The sequence below is a fragment of the Ochotona curzoniae genome, unplaced genomic scaffold, assembly GCF_017591425.1.
Source record: "Ochotona curzoniae isolate NIBS_2020 unplaced genomic scaffold, NIBS_Ocur_1.0 contig_908, whole genome shotgun sequence".
NCBI classification, from domain to species: domain Eukaryota; kingdom Metazoa; phylum Chordata; class Mammalia; order Lagomorpha; family Ochotonidae; genus Ochotona; species Ochotona curzoniae.
In genome coordinates, this window is record NW_024466607.1 from 25,112,042 (window position 1) to 25,124,143 (window position 12,102).

Consider the following 12,102-nt stretch of genomic DNA (forward strand, 5'->3'; position numbering starts at 1 on the left):
ATCAGAATATATAGATCATGGCCACCAGAAAGATAACATGGGAGGCTTACAAGATTTACTCAGTAGGTTCAATTTTAGTATATGTGCTGCCAAAGCGAGCACTACTCAGTAGGTTCAAGATGGATCAATTTGTGTCTTTCCAATGCACTTGTATACAATTTAAACATATTTGGAAGAATATTTGCCCATCTGTTAACAATGGCTACTTTGGGGAAACTGGTTGGTGGGGAAGCGGCTTGAACTTTGCTTCATATCTGTGTGGTTTTATTATTTTTTTTTAAGTTGAAAATGTCTTTAAATGTTTGGAAAAAATAGAAACATTGAGTAGGTCTTGGCTAGACAGACCAACAATCTCAAACTAAAGGGAATTTATACATGTCTTCCTCTGAGGCCTTTATTTCCTCATCTCGCCAAGTCTCCCCTGCCCCAGCATCAGCTCTCCCATGGAGCAGGCTCCCTAACACAGTGAACCTAGTCATTAAAGTCATAAGTCAACGGGTACCTGCTCAATGTGTGCGGTGCGCAGTCGGAGAAAGCAGCTTTCTGTCTTCGTGGAGATTCAGCTGAGCCTTCACTGGTCGTCTATTCCTGTCCTATGTACTTTTCAAGGTCCCCCTCCTCTAGAAACCTCTCCTTTCTTTCTTCCTGCAAATGACAGGATTCAGGTCTACATGCATCTTTCAAACATTTATATTCTGGGGACTTAAAGTTCTGAGTGCATCTCCATTCTTATCCTTTTAGCTTTTGTTTATTAGTCATATATTTATTAGGAGCATTGGCGTATAGCAGGGAAGCTAGTGCAGCGCACAGACTCTGGAAGCGGAAGAAAGTATTTTGAAACATGCAATGAAGCAGATAACACATTCATGACGACTATGTAAGGGGAGTGTTAGAAGGGTGTTTCCCAAGGAAATGGACACTGAACTGAGGGCTCTGGATTGGGAAGTCCTGTTTGGCTGGGATTTGTAGGATGACATGAGGTGGTAGTTCAGGGGATCCGTAGGTGGGAAGAATCATGATGCACAGCAGGAAGTGAAATGTGACAGGTAGAAGAACCCAGAGAGTGAGAAGGAGTGGGGTAAACAGAGCAGCCTGGAGAGGTGGGCAAGGGCAGGGTGGCAGACGACCATGTGCACCCACACGAGGAGCTTGGGCTTTCTCTGTTAGAGGAGGGACAAGGCAACACTTGCCTCTTAGAATCATTGTGCTGGTTAATAAGAGGAAATGGATGAGAGCAAGGCTGGTTGTTTCAGCACAGTACCTCATCAGTAGGCATTTGTCTATTTGTAGGCTGATTGATAATAAAGTGAATGCTTTTCCATCAGCATAACACTTTCCTTGAAATTTTTTTCTGTCCAACCAGCATATTTTCCTTCCCATTAACCTTCAGACAGCTCCAGAATTCTCCCCTTTTAGGGGTAAATATTACAAAAAAAAAAAAACAATCCAACTTACCACTACCGACATTAAGTGGCAATGAACTTTCAAGAAGAGTTTGGAGTTGGCATTGTGGCATGGTGGGAAAAGTCGCCATTGCCTGGGATCTTGGTCTCCCCCTATGAGTACCGATTTGTGCTCCAGTGGCTCCATTTCTGCTTCAGCTCCCTGTTAACACTCTGGGAAAGGCAGTGAAAGATGGCTTAAGTGTTTGGAGCCCTGCCTCCCACGTGGGAAAGCCAGATGAAGCTCCTGGATCCTGGCTTTGGCCTGGCCAAGCACTGACTGTTGCAGTCCACTGGGAATGAAGAAGCAGATAGAAGACCTTTCTGCCTTTTCTTCTTGCTCTGTCACTGCGACTTTGAAAATAAGTATGTTAAAAATAGATAGATACATTATTTACTTACTTGAAAGAGAAGAGAGAGGAAGACAGAAAGAGAACTACCATCTGCTGGTTCACTCCGTAAATGATTACAAAGGCCAGAGCTGGGCCAGGCTGAAGTCAGGAGCCTGGGACTCCATTTTGGTGTCCCATGTGGGTGACAGAAGCCCAAACTCTTACACCATTTTCTCCCTCTCTTGCAGGTGCATCAGCAGAGACCCAGATGGGAAGTAGAGCAGGGATATGAGCCGGCATTCTGATATGGAATGCTAGTCTCCAAGGGGTGGCTTAATGCACTGTGCCACAAAGCTGGCTCCAAACAACCCTATATATATTTTTTCCCTTTGCCATAAGTGAACTGCAATTCTTAAGCACCACATCACTTAACTTAATGATGAAAAATTAGAGTGATAATACTTAAAACTGTCAAAGATGCGGAGTAACGGAGGACATGGTTATGCCACTGGGGAGGCTCTCATGTTATTCACTCTTTAGGGAAAACACAGCTTCTAATACTGAGCACATACCACAACCCAGCCACTGCACCAAGTCACAAATAACGACATTTGTGACAGCATTATTCTTAATCCCCAAATGGAAAACATTTTAATAGAGATGCATTGCTTGTGGTATATTCCTATTGGACTACTACACAGCAATGAATAAAAACAAACCACAGCTGTGCAAATGACACAAAGTACAGAGATGGAAGAACATGTACTGGGATTGTAATGACATAAGGTTCAAAGCAGGCATGTTACCCTGCAATACTAGAAACCAAGATACATGGGGCTGACATGGTCGGCTGTAGGAGGACATTGTGACCCTAGAAGGTCAGTGAGCACAGGGTTACAATTGATTGGATAATATTTGTATGATAACCGAATGGATGCCTTTTGTATAACTGATTGGATATCATTTGTATAAAGACAGTTGAGTGGACAGCATGTGAATGAGAACACTTGGTGGAATATACAAAACAAGAGGTGTTCCAAACAAAAGCATAGAAACAGTTGATCTGATGCCACTAATAAACTTCAGCTATTAACCATCAGTCAGTAGTCCACGTGTGTGGTTATCGGCTCCGTGCACCAAGTCCACCACAGGCGAGCGACAGTCTGTAATCATCACTTGAGATGCCCACATCTAATGTTACTGTGCCACGTTCAAGGCCTGGCTAACCTGCCTGAAATGCCACTTTCTGCTAATGCATGTCCCGGGACTTAGCAGGTGGCATCTTCAATACTTGGGTCCCTGCCATTCACACATGAGATCTGGAGTGTGTTCCTGGCTCCTGGATTTGGCTAGGTCTATCCCTAAGTATTTAGGGCTAAGGCATTTGGGTGAACCAGTGGAAGGAAGCAAAGAGGGAGCTTTTTTTTTTTTGTCTCTGTTTCTTTCTTTTAAAAATGGCAATAATGTTTTATTAAAATAGAGAAATCAAAACATTGGTTACCTCTAGCGAGCAGGATGAATGCAGAGGTTGGGAAGCGGTTTGGGCAAGGGAGACACGAGCGATGCTTCTGTTTTATGATTTGTAGTTGTCTCGGAGTAGGCTTACTTTTTGTTAAGTCATCGAGCTGATTGAGCTATGTGCTTGGGGCTTGTACGCTTTTCTGTAAGTATGCTATATTTCAAAGAGAGTGCTCAAGAGAGAAGAACGGCCTTCAGAGCTGTGCATTTGTGGCGTGGGTAACTGGACAGGGCTGCTTTCTATCAGGGTTCTTCTGATGTCATTTCCTTCCTTTTTCCAGACTTGTCACACTAGGGGATGCTGTTTAACAGGATGCTCAGTGAGAGGCAGTGGTGAATTCTCCTGCAGAAGGCTTTTTTTCCTTTTAATTCTGGGTTTGCAGATACAGTCTTCTCTGGCTTGGTTCTCTTTGTGCTGCTGGGATGCAGCCCTCTGTTTAATGCCTAACCTTTTCATTTCATCTCCTCCATGGCTCTTAAATGTTTCCTTGCTTCCACCAACCACTATATTTAAGGCAGATGCTCCCTCTTCACTTTGCATATTTTCTAATTTTTTCTAATGGTTGCAAGGAATGGGCATTAATTTTGTAATTCAAAAACTATAACCAGGGCCCAGTGTGATAGCCTAGTGACTAAAGCCCTTGCCTTGCGCAAGCTGGGATTCCACGTAGGTGCTGGTTCATGTCCCAGCTGTCCCGCTTCCCATCCAGCTCCCTGCTTGTGGCCTGGGAAAGCAGTCATGGACGGCCCAAAGCCTTGGGACCCTGCACCCGTGTGGGAGACCCAGAAAAAGCTCCTGGCTTCGGATTGGCTCAGCTCCATTTGTTGAGGCCACTTGGGGAGTGAACGAACAGAAGACCTTTCTCTCTGTATCTGCCTCTCTCTGTAAATCTGCCTTTCCAATAAAAAGAAATAAATCTTTTAAAAATAGATGTATATGTGCAGGGTCTGGCGCATTATAGCCTAGTGGCTAAAGTCTTTGCCTTGCATATGCTGGGATCCCATATAGGCACCAGTTCGTGTCCTACCTGCTCTACTTCCCATCCAGCTCCCTGCTTGTGGCCTGGAAAAGCAATCGAGGACAGCCCAAAGCTTTGGGACCCTGAAACTGTATGGGAGATCAGGAAGAAGCTCCTAGCTCCTGGCTTCAGATTGGCTCAGTCCTGGTTGTTGTGGCCACTTAGGGAGTGAACCAGCAGATTTCTCTGTCTCTCCTTCTCTGTAAATCTGACATTCCAATAAAAATAAATAAATTTAAAAATTTATATATATACATGTAATCAAAGTATTTTTTAAAGAGCCTGGCTTTGCCTCTCTGGTTTAACTCTGTGCTATTGAGCAAAGTTAGTTCATACCTCAGAGCTTAATTCTCATCTGTTTTAGCAGCTTTGTGTTGGTATCTTTGGGTTGAAACTTCCACATGAAGCTGTGCTGCTTCTGGATAAGTTTGCTTAACCTTTTGACCTTGATGTCCTCATCTACAATGATAATAACGACCCTCTCCACTTAGGGTTGTGCATTGTTTCAACGAAGTCATACAGGCAGAATGCCTAGCATACAATAGTTGCTTAATAAATGGCAGTTCTACTTTAAACCCGCTAACTACTGCTGAGTTACACCCACAGCTCTATAGGTCCAAGCACAGTGGGAACCCTTCTCCACAGCGGGTTTCCGGGACAGCAACTGCTGATGATTTTCCTCCATCCTGTTGGGAAAAGCTGTCTTGTCCCTTAGACCTCTGGCAGCCCCAGGGAAAGGTCAACCTGGGTAACTGACAGAGACACAGAAGGCAGGCGAAGCTGTAAGACATCTGATTTCTTTGAAGCCTAGGTGATTATCCGGTTGACAGGAACTGGGGACGGAGAGGAGTCCTCCATAGCTCAGAGCATCTTGTGAAATGCTCTAACAAATATATAAGAATCATATATAATTGGCACACACTTTGTTTGAATGCAAACACTGCTGTTAAAGTGGTGCTTAAAAACAGTTTGTTGGCCTTCTCTTCGTACAGGAGAAACATTTCTCTCGTTTACACTACTCACTTGCTTAGCAAACCCTTATTTATCCTATAAGGCAAGCAGAATCTGCCCAACATGTCCAAATGCCCACAGATTCTGAATTAGTGAAGTCGGAATGGAAGCGATTCCAGGCAGATACTCGCAGTGTTTGACAACGGCCCACTCAGACCATTTGCAGAACATGCTCTGAAAATCACCTCTTCCCTCCCTCCTCCAGCCTCTGCGGGCTCCTGTATTTCAGATCTGGCTTTCAAAGGAAACGGACTCACACAGAGACGGCTATGTCAGGACATTGGAACTGTTCTTTATTGAGAAGCCACAGTCTTCCACACTTTCATAACTGTTGGCTTTATATAAGGCAAAAGCAATGGATCCACTACTTTACACAGAAAAGAACTAACTAGGCAGCCGACCCCAGGGCCGCGCAGCGACAGGTCGCAATGCAATGTACATGACAGATATAAAAACCAGTGTGGGCCAAAATAATTTAAATTATGGTTACAATCTACCGAAGGAAACACCTGTATCTTATTATAAACACATTTATAGTCTAGGATTGTAATTTAAATATTCCATTTTTTTACATACACAGTTATTGAAACATAAAAGCAAAATGAAACATTGAAGAGGATCATCTTGGACAGAAGACGGTTGCTCCAAACTGTGCTTGATGTGAAGTTATGATAGGATCGCTCCCTTCCCGTGGCAACTGAGAGAATCAATCCATCGGTACCCAGCCGTCGTGGCTAACTATATGGGTAAGTCAGAGGATGGGTTAACAAGGACACCAGGAGTCCATTTTTCTTGTTAAGTTTTAAGGGAACAGAAAGAACTAAAAGTTTGCTGCTGGCGCCTTGCCATTTGATTTTCAAAAACACAAAGCAAATCTATGTGTCTTGGTGAATTTACTGTTACGCTCACTTAAATAACCGGCATCCACACACATGAAACAAAGCAGTGAAGGTACTTGGCGTACTCGCCCTCACATCCATTGGCCATCAATGCGCGCAGTACACAGATGAAGCATAATTTGCTGACAACAGGGACACACCTAGCAGGTGGACTATGTATTCTCCAGGAACAGTAGTTAAAGAATGGTGCTTCATATTGCTTGTAAACATAGAGACACAGAAATCAGGAATTCAGTGGATTCAAAGGTCATTTGCTAATCTTGGTACCACATAGCTAAGATGGCAATTGTATTAGTAAACGTTTCATGGTCATGGTAGTTGACAGAAATTCCCTAATGGGGTTAACTAACAGACTAAGGACATGCATTGATTACAGGACTCTATCCTCAGGGAGTATAGAACCGAGGGTCTAATCATCTTCCTCATCTTCCTCATCGCTGTCCTTCATGCTGATCCCCTGGAGGCCTCCCCCTTCGCTCACAGACGCTGTGGCTTCTTCCACAGTCAGACGATTCCGGATGGTTTCATAGGTCTTGCTGTTCAAGGTGGAGTCCAGGACCCCTTGCAATCGGAAGTCTCTATAGGTTTTCTAAGGAGGGAAAAGATGCAGCGGTAAGGGAGTTCTCATCTCCTTGAGGAAAGAGTGAGGTGGGATGCAAAGCAGGTGAGGGCATGAGGGCCCAGATTTGCAGCTAAGTGTCACACTTCATGCATTGTCATGGCTGAGCCACCATGCTCAGACTTCACTCGTACTAAAATCTGAGATTCGTTGAATGACAGAAAATGAGACATTGTGACAGGATAAACTGTATTAGATGAGACAAAGCAAAGAACATAAGCTTGTGTTTATTCAGATCCACAAAGGGAAATGTTCCATAATTGTTTTGGTTCCTTTCTTTTTTTTTTTTTTTTAATGGGCTTGGATTTTCTTTTCTTTTTCTTTTTTTTTTGGGGAGGCGGGTTAGTATAATATGAAAAGATAGTCAGCGAAAGGTGCTATAATATGTAGATAATGGATCAAGTGATTATGGTATTTTGTAATTTCTATTACAGTCTGGTCTTTAGTATTCTTGAATCTTGTTAATTGCATGAGCCACACCCCCCTGTCTGATGCACAAGACAGACATATGTATGTTGGTATAGGAGACCCATTACGGGCAGCCACAATTACGGGCAAGATGGAGCGCTAATGCCTCATCAATATGTTGCAGGCATGTGACTCATTTCTCGTCTCCTCGGGAAAGAACTGTATCTATTCCCTTCACAACTTCATGCTCTCAGGGAAGAGATTTGGCTCTTTTTCAAGAACAATGGTTTGGTATTACTGTATCACAAGTTCTTTGTTCCTTCAGGCGATTTCTCTCACATTTCCTTAGGTATTCCAAGGACTGTTTTTTTTTTTTCTTTTCTTTTCTTTTTTTTTCTTAGAGATCCCTTAGTGTTAATTGAACATGACCAGAAGCATCTGGCTGTTGTCTACTTCCTAATTCTTTTTTAAAAAATAAATTTATCAAAATGCCTCTTATCTACAACTTTCCTCAACACACTGCATATCCTTGCAGCTACTGCTTCTGTTTCTCTTAGCGATACAGGATATTTGCTAAAGGAGCAAGAGAAGGAAGAACATCAGACTTAAATGCCAGCCCCACTAGTATTTCTATTCGTAATGGTCTGCGGAACACAGTCCCAGGCCCTCCCTTGTGAAGGTTTCATGGTGTAATGATGGAGAAGTAGCTGATGCGGTCTGAACAGTGCAGACCAGTCATTGAAGATTATGGAATAGATGGCCACACATCCCCTTTCCCGGTTATGTCGGTGTCCCCAGCCACACGGTTATTATTCACAGGGCTCTCTTTCCCCCTTAAAAGTCACCCAGGGTAGACACTAAACTATAAGGTCACTGCAAATCCTGAGTCTAGCTTCACACCTCTTGAAGAAGGAAGAACCAGTGAGGCGGTGATCTGAACCACCGTGCCCTGACCAGGGACGAGGAGGAGGAGGTGGGCTAAATCCGAAGCATGAATGAGCCCAGAAACGGGGATGATTAATTTGAATGTGTGTGTGCTTTTCAATGAGTGGTTCTGTTGCTACTGAGGATAACATAATCATTGTCAGAATACGCCAGTACAAAGGGAAGAAGTGCTTAAGCAATCTCCCCTTTTATTTAAATGCCAGAGCAGTGAGTGCCAGACTCTCTTGTCCTGAAGGTGAGGATAACATCTTGGCATTTTTGAATCCCTCACCCATTAAAAGTTAAGTAGAAAGGCTCACCTGATGGTTCTCCTGTGTGAGATGAATGAATCAATGCTTTCTGATTAATGAATGAATGGGTGAATAGATGCCAATTCTCCTTGGAAATGTGTCATGGCAAAGGAGACCTCTGTGTTACATACTGGGTAGAGACGGGGCATTCTGCTTCCTTCCTCTGGGGGTGGTGATGGTTAAACTGGGCCCAATTGTGAAGTGAAGGTGTTCATTCAGAAGCAACATTTTTGTGTCCCTTCTCTGTGGTTCATGCAGGAGGAATTCCATTTTGTTGTTTTGCTTTGGTTTTTGACAGAAAACTAAAATGAAATTGTCTTCCTGAAGGATACTTTTTTTTGGTATAATTAAACTCTCTAAATCACAGTGCAAATCTGGAAACACCAGTATAAAGAAGATAATTTTAAAATATTAAAATTTTATCTTCTTTTTAATTCTCCCTGGTAAGGGCCAAACAGGGAATTTCTCCCAAAGTATATAATGATACCCAGAAAACTGGAATTCAAGATGTCAGGCAATGGCTAGTGAGCTTGCCTCATGGAACCAGAGTAAAAAACCTGAAATTTGATAAAACTCTTTGTCTGCATGTGTTTCTTTTTTTCTTTTCTTTTCTCTTCTTCTTCTTTTTTTTTTTTTTTTTTTTTTGCTAGCTGCAGCACACTGCTGTCTATAACCTTCCCTGGGTAGACGCTTTGTGAGATCAAATGCAGATGATAATAATTCTCCTTAATTACATACAATGCAAAAGTAATTGGTTTTAAGTCAGCACGGGGGCAGAGGAGCACCTTGAGAGAAATGGTGCTAATCCAAGAGAAACTAAATACGGGCGGATGAAGGGGGTGACCGGGATGGGAGTAGGGGAAACTTTTGGCAAAGAGCTAAGAAATGGCAATTCAGTTCTGTTTATTAAAATACTCTGAAGGAGATTTGGTGGCTGGAATGAGATTCACTCCCCCCCCCCCGCCCCAACACATGTTTTAAAATCCTCTATGGTAAAGCATAAAACGAAACTGAAATGATCAAAAACGTATTTACCCCCTTCTGTGATCTTATTATTTCATGTAAACCACTGAGATTTCACACTGAAATAATTATCATAAGTCCAAGGCACACACAGAACAGGGAGGAAAAAAAAATAGCTACTTTCACGGAATGTTATGTCACTTTTGTGATCCTTTACATTTGGTTGTATACACGCACTGTGAGAGAAAATACTTCAATTAACCATGAGAACAATATTGATTTGCATTCTGATAATGATCACAGGATAGATTTAGAAATAGCTAGAGGTAAATATTTCCCTTCAGTTAATAGAGGCAGAATTTTATTTAATTAAGCCATCAATGAACTTGGTAGGTCCCATGATGACAATTTCAGTACCATCAGCCGGCTTCGGAACGCCTACTGCAAGGGGTATGCAAGCCTTCGGCATGACAAATGCATAAGGTATTTTTTTTAATAGATCTATTTGCTTTTTATTCAATTTTTCTTTAATGTCGGAGTAATAAATTTACCATGTATCACAAAATAATTGCATAGATTCTCTTGTTTGAGACACTCTTTTAAGAGATTGTCTTACTTGAGACACAAACCAATATTTGTGTTCAGGAAGTTCTGCAGCTTGCCAATGAAATGCCCGTCAGTGAGCTATTTACACAGAAGAATAATGATATTTGCTTTTACCTTCACCATCCTAATTAGTGTTTTCAACTGATAAATGTGAAGCTGCAAGTCCATCCGATCCGTCAACCAGGTGCAGATCACGTTCATGGAGCTGTTGTACCATTGCTGAAAAAAGAGACAAAAGTTCTCCAGCCAACACGTCATGGAGCATGAGTAGGGCAGAGAGGGATGAGGCCACTTTGGAGCACCCTGTTGTGTTCCAGGAGGACATAAAATGGTTAACAAGAACTAAAGGACAGAGACCTTAAGGAACACACAATCAGAAAGAAGAGGATTAGTCTTAAACAGATCTGGTTAGAGCCTGAATCTAACATAGATGTCTTCCTCTAGATCATTTCACCTACAGCCAATTGATGGAGACCAGCTCTCGCTCTTCTGAGTGTTTGTGTAGTTGGTTCGTTTGCACATTTTTGATTCAAGGCTCTGCTGATTTCCTGACACCACACCGTCTGATGCAGGGGAGATGGAGGGCTGGGGAGGGCTTTTTCACGAACCTTAGTGATGTCCTTTTGCCACTTACCTTACGAGATCTCCAGACCTGGTCCACTAAGCACAGTTCTGGGAATGAGATTGAAGTCTTAGAAATTTAGGGGGAAGTTTACCTTCATTTCCCCATTGGGGGCATTCCTGACACAGTGAATAAGGGTTTCTCTTTAATGGCCAAACTGCTCTGGGCAGCGCATGTGTCCTTACATTAACGGTGCAATCTGTTTGAATCTTAACACCAAAAAATTATCAGCGATGAGAGAGAGAGAGAGAGAGAAAAAAAAAAACATCTACAAATGAGCTCATTTCAAGCTGTTGAAATCATACTTCCCCTTAAGGGGGTTAAATTTTGCTTCTTGTCTGTGAAAAATGCTTGAAGCTGTGTCACTTTAGACTGCCACCCCTGTGGTGCAGGAAGTCTCTGCTGCAGTATAATTTTGCAGTACTGCTCATATATTCATAAATCTCACTCGGAGACATATGAACAGTGTTATGAAGTGTCAGTATGAAAAAAAAAATCTAATCTTTTAAACTTCACCAGGTTTCATTACGCTCTGCCACGAATCCCAAACAATTTACAAATAAAATGAAAAGGTGTGGATGGACCTATATATTTATTTATAGGGCACCTATATGAATTGTGCACAGAAAAGAAGCCAAAAGAGAAAAGAGTGGTTAGAGAGCTGAGACGATGCATGCTCTCCTGTTAACCAATACACACGCACACACACATACACACACACTCACACTCATACACACACACACTCATAGCACACCAGTGGGGATTTGAAAAGCATAAATAAAAACATGTTTCTTATGGTGACTCCACCCTTTCTCACCTAAAGATCATCCAAAATCAGTTTATGCCTAACACTCACAGTTTTTCCGAAGCCTTGTTTCTGACTTAATTTTTTTTTTTTTGTATAAAAAAAATTAATTTGGGTTTTTACTTGTAAGGTAGAACTGCCAAGTTTCACCTTGCAAGAAATGACACAATCTCAGCCATGGCGTACTGAAGCCCTCCGCTGCAATCTCTCATTTCTAGCATTTCTAGGCTCCTTCCCCACCAGAGCCAACTGCGGGCTCTCCTTGGAGCCCAGCCGCGATAGAGACCACACTACCCCAGTGGAGGCAGCATTGCAGCCTCACAGCCAACTTCTGCTCTTTTAAAGATCATGGAGACGAAACTGTCAGTTTTAGGAACCTTCTGTCCCTCCCCAGGGAGCAGGCGGGGTTGGGAGTGGGAGGTTTTTTTTTTTTCCCCCTTGAGGTTGGCACCTCTCTGCAGGGAGGGAGGGAGACCCCGTGTGAGGGTCAAACTGCTTAGATACGGCCAGGTTTTCCCCTCTAGGGGTGAGAACATTTCACTAGACATTACTATTATTTGGAGGGGGACTAGAGGTGGGTGGAGGGGGTTATTCTTGGCACGTCTTGGCTTGGGATTTTGAGG

At 42.7% G+C, this 12,102-nt stretch overlaps 1 protein-coding gene across 16 annotated transcripts in view; it reads right to left on the reverse strand.

The window, feature by feature from the left end:
* Positions 1 to 5,596: 5,596 nt before the first annotated feature.
* The window catches only part of CADPS (calcium dependent secretion activator), a 424,483-nt gene continuing 417,977 nt past the window's right edge, over positions 5,597 to 12,102 (reverse strand). For all 16 annotated transcript variants that reach the window (XM_040994760.1, XM_040994752.1, XM_040994757.1 and 13 more), the window contains 2 exons: positions 10,167 to 10,271; positions 5,597 to 6,810 (listed from right to left, as the gene is read on the reverse strand). In XM_040994760.1, the coding sequence (XP_040850694.1) occupies positions 6,631 to 6,810; positions 10,167 to 10,271 (285 nt within the window). In that variant the 3' untranslated portion in view covers positions 5,597 to 6,630. The remainder of the gene's footprint in view (positions 6,811 to 10,166; positions 10,272 to 12,102) is intronic.